Genomic DNA, 4,448 nt, shown 5'->3' with positions numbered 1-4,448 from the left:
CCATCCGGTAGCACCGAACGCGCCCCCAGTTTTGAGGCCCAAATCGGGAAACCTATCTCCCTGGTGGTTTTGAGGCCCAAACCATCCAAACCGTTCATCTCCGCTTGGCCGCCACACGACCTTCTCCATGTTGATGCATATATAGTCTTCGCCAAGCCTCGGACGCCTCCATCCTGCTTGACTCGACCGACATCGTCTTCATCCGCCCATGCACTATTGCTCTTCTCGGTCCCTCGGTCTAAGCCTACTCGCGTGTGTCCTTTACCGTTCATCGGTACCAACCTTTTGCTTGACCTTTACCGCATCCATCAGCCGCCACGTTGCATCCTGCGCCTGCACATCACGAACTAAGAGACATCAGATTCACACAATGTCATCAATCACTCATCATCTAGAGTTGACCACCATTGGTCCTCAATGAAATGCTATAAATGAATGGTAGATGTCCTCAGTGAAATGCTATAAATGAATGGTAGATGCTTGAACATTATATCCATTCAATTCATAAATACAGTGGACTTGAACATTAATAAAATCTTTAATATACAACTTTAACCACAACTTTTTGTCAAAACGGTAATAAAAAATACAGAAAGTTTTTGCACTATGAAAAATAAATCAGAAATCCATTCTCAAATTAGTGCTAAAATAAAGTTAGAAATGCAATCTTTGTTGCAGGGCATAGTGCTATCACATCGGATCGGTGAGTAATAAACGTAAAGAAGCATAAAGCACGTTCACGTAATCTAGTCATGCTAAATGGAAATCATCGGCAGCACACAGAATTATCAGCTGCGCACTACGGCGAAAGAACCAAATTCTCTTGACCAGAAAAACTTTCCAAGATGAAACCAGGGAACCTGAGATGACACAATGCATTTGGCCATCTGCGCATGATTTCAGTATGTAACTCAACGACATGGGCGAGTTCAGATTGGTTCATAGTAGACAAAGAAACCAAGCTCCGCGACGCTGCCTGCAATGGACCCAAATCCATCACAGGCCGCCATGCGTCTGCTCCTGCTAATGTTCGCCATGACGGCTACCCGTGCAGCAGCCATGTCTTCGTCAGGCTACGACGACGAGAGAGCCCTTGTGGCTTTCAAGGCCAAGATCTCCGGCCACCCCGGCGTGCTGGCCTCCTGGAACCAGAGCAGCAGCCACTGCAGCTGGGAGGGCGTCACCTGCAGCCGGAGATACCGGTGGCGAGTGGTCGCCCTGGACCTCAGTGCACAGGGCTTGGCCGGCACCATCTCCCCTGCCATCGGCAACCTCACCTTCCTGCGGTCGCTCAATCTCAGCTTCAACGGCCTGCAGGGAGAGATCCCTCCCAGCATCGGCTCCCTCAGGCGCCTCCAGCAGCTCGACCTCGGCGTGAACATGCTCACCGGCGTCATCCCACGCAACATCAGCCGCTGCATGAGCCTCCGTGTGCTGTGCATCTACAGCAACAAGGGGGTGCAGGGAGGCATCCCGGCTGAGATTGGCAGCATGCCGTCGCTTGCTGTTCTTGAGCTCGCCAACGACAGCATCACCGGCACCATCCCCTCGTCTCTTGGGAACCTTTCCCAGCTGACCATCCTGTCCCTGGCAATCAACTACCTCCAAGGATCGATCCCTGCCGGCATAGGGAACAATCCACATGTCACCTTCATTCAACTTTCACTTAACAACCTCTCAGGTTTGGTTCCCCCTTCACTGTACAACGTATCATCTCTGTACCTGCTTTCTATGGCAGGCAACAAGCTGCACGGTCGTCTACCATCTGACCTGGGGAAAAACCTTCCGAGCATCAAAGATATTGGGATCGGAATAAACCTGTTTAGTGGAGCTCTTCCACTGTCATTAACTAATCTCTCCACACTCCAGGCTATTGATGCTACATCTAATAGTTTCTCCGGGGTTGTTCCTTCTGAATTGGGTAGATTGCAAAATCTTGAGGTGTTTCAGATGGACAACAATATGTTAGAGGCAAACAATGAAGAACAATGGAAATTTATTGCTTCTTTGGCTAATTGTAGCAGATTACAGAAGCTGGAACTTGGATGTAATAGGCTCAAGGGAAAACTGCCAAGTTCATTGGCTAATTTGTCCACCAATCTCCAATTGCTACAAATTCCGAGCAACAAAATATCCGGTGCCGTCCCATTGGATGTCGGAAATTTGGCAAGTCTTCAGCTGGTTGACCTTTCAAACAACTTACTTAGCGGGGCCATTCCTGAAAGCATAGGAAAGCTTACACAACTGAATGAGTTATATCTGTCCTCGAACAATATCTCAGGAGTACTACCATCCTCCATCGGAAACATCACTAGTCTATCTATACTTTCTGTACATGCCAACAACTTGCAGGGTTCTATTCCACCGAGCATTGGAAATTTGAGCAAGCTTTCAACCTTGGATCTATCCAGTAACAAGCTTACTGGTTTCATCCCCAATGAAGTTGGGCACCTGTCATCAATCTCAATAGATTTCGATTTGTCTTACAACTTGCTGGAGGGACCGCTTCCTTCAGAGGTTGGTGGTTTGGTAAATCTCAAAGAGCTCATCCTGTCAGGAAACAAATGTTGGAATTGATCTCCAACGGCCAGATCCAAAGATCTGGCCAATCCCTTGATTTGCGCCCTGATCGGGGGCGTTCAGCCAAACATGGCTGGTGGGCCCCCGTCGCCCGCACTATAAAGAATAGGGAGAGGGCCCGGGGCACGGAATCCCAAGTTCACCGCCGCCATAACCCTCTCCCACAGTCCCTACCGATCTAGGGTTAGCGCGAGGCCGACGGGAAGCTCCGCCACCGCAACCACGACGTCCTCCGCCAACCCCGTCATCGGCCAGTGCCGGTGGAGGCCTGAAGGACGCCGGGACTTGCGCCGTCCACTGCCGCCGCCGGATCAGCGCCTCGAAGAGCCGGACTTCCTCGCCTCCATCGACGCGATGGCGCCCACCGGCAACGGCTCCTCTGCATCCACTCCCGCGAATGGTCTGTGTCTCTCATCCACCTCTCTCTCTCTCTGTCTCTCCCTTATACTAGGTCTAGAATGAATCTCTTGATATTATACCTAGAACTTATACCCCAGTACTCGATTTGTACACTAGATGTGATCCTAGTCCAGAAACAGAGAAGATTAGAACCTAACATTGGTATCATTCGCCGATCTAGTTGTAGATCGAAGTTTTTGGGGTAAGAATCCTCAGATCAACGAACCCAGAAAAGAGAAGGAGATGAAAGATCTTAAATCGATCACAAATCGATGAACCAGAACACAGATCGATCTCGAATCGACCAAGAACCCAAGAACCCTAACCCTAGCCAAGAACAAGAACAGTGGTGCTTACCTAGTCCCTCCGCCGGTGCGCACGCCGGCCACCGTCGCGTGCGCAATATCCCGGTCGCGGCGGTGCACACGATGACCGTGCCGCCGCTCGCCGCGGCCTACAGAATCCAAGGGCAGCGTTGCCGCTCGATTCCCTCTGCAGGGGATACCGGCCGCAAGAACACGGCAAGGCGCCACCCACGACCACCTCGACGGCGGCGCGCTCGCTGGGCGAGCGTCGCGCGCCGGTGAGGCAGCCGCGGCAACGCCGCCGCCTCCCTCGGGCCGGCCGAAACCGGCGCCGCCGCTCCTCGCGAGACAGAAGGGGGAGGAGAAAAGAAATGGCGCTACGGTTTGGCACTCGTCACCGGCCGAAGTTTTGCTCGCGCGATATGCGCGGCCGGCCGTCCGATCTTGCCTCGTGCAGATCGACGGCCGGGAGCGGCCAGCAGCAACGCGGGCCAGATGAGGCCCAAGAGGGCGCTCGTGGCGCGCCACGCCGGGCCGATTCCGCGGCCTGGTCGTCGGCTGCTGGGCCTCGGGCCCAAGCGCGGGGGAGCGGCCGCGCGGAAACAGGCCGTGGGCCGTTTTCCATCTCGGGCCGCATTAACAGTTCCAGAATTTGCTTTTTTCTTTTATTTCAGAAGCATTTTAAATATGAATTTGAATGAATTTGCTTAGAATTTGATCTCTGTAAATAAATGCACCAACGTGTATTATTTTTAGAGTAGAAATTTACAAGAATTATGCTTCTGAATATTTAGAATTTTACATGTTTTCTGCTGCAAAGAATTTATTTTGTCTCTATGTTAATTTGAACCAACGGGATAATTGATATAGAGGCTTATAGAATTTATTTCTCAGAATTTTCAGTATATTATAATGTTGTAATTTCTGACCAAAGTTGATATTGCAATATTATAATTTTGTTCAGAATTTTGTATACATTATATCTTTTTCTGCCCAACGGTGATTTAGATTTAATGTACAGATTATTACATGTTTTAATTTTGACCAACGTTAAATTGATACATGCATTTATTGTTGTCCTCACAAATTTTGAATTCAAATTTCAGGCTCCAATGCTATGACTTATGTGAATGCCATTCTTGAACTGGATGGCAACAACTATGG

At 50.0% G+C, this 4,448-nt stretch overlaps 1 protein-coding gene across 1 annotated transcript; it reads left to right on the top strand.

Annotated features, from left to right (window-relative positions):
- Positions 1-981: 981 nt before the first annotated feature.
- On the top strand, positions 982-2,577 carry LOC120662405 (putative receptor-like protein kinase At3g47110). Its single transcript, XM_039941558.1, has one exon. It carries the CDS (start codon positions 982-984, stop codon positions 2,575-2,577), a length of 1,596 nt encoding a protein of 531 aa, XP_039797492.1.
- Positions 2,578-4,448: the final 1,871 nt, after the last annotated feature.

This window comes from Panicum virgatum, chromosome 2N (genome assembly GCF_016808335.1).
Source record: "Panicum virgatum strain AP13 chromosome 2N, P.virgatum_v5, whole genome shotgun sequence".
Taxonomy (NCBI): Eukaryota; Viridiplantae; Streptophyta; class Magnoliopsida; order Poales; family Poaceae; genus Panicum; species Panicum virgatum.
This window is presented reverse-complemented; position numbering and strand designations above follow the sequence as displayed.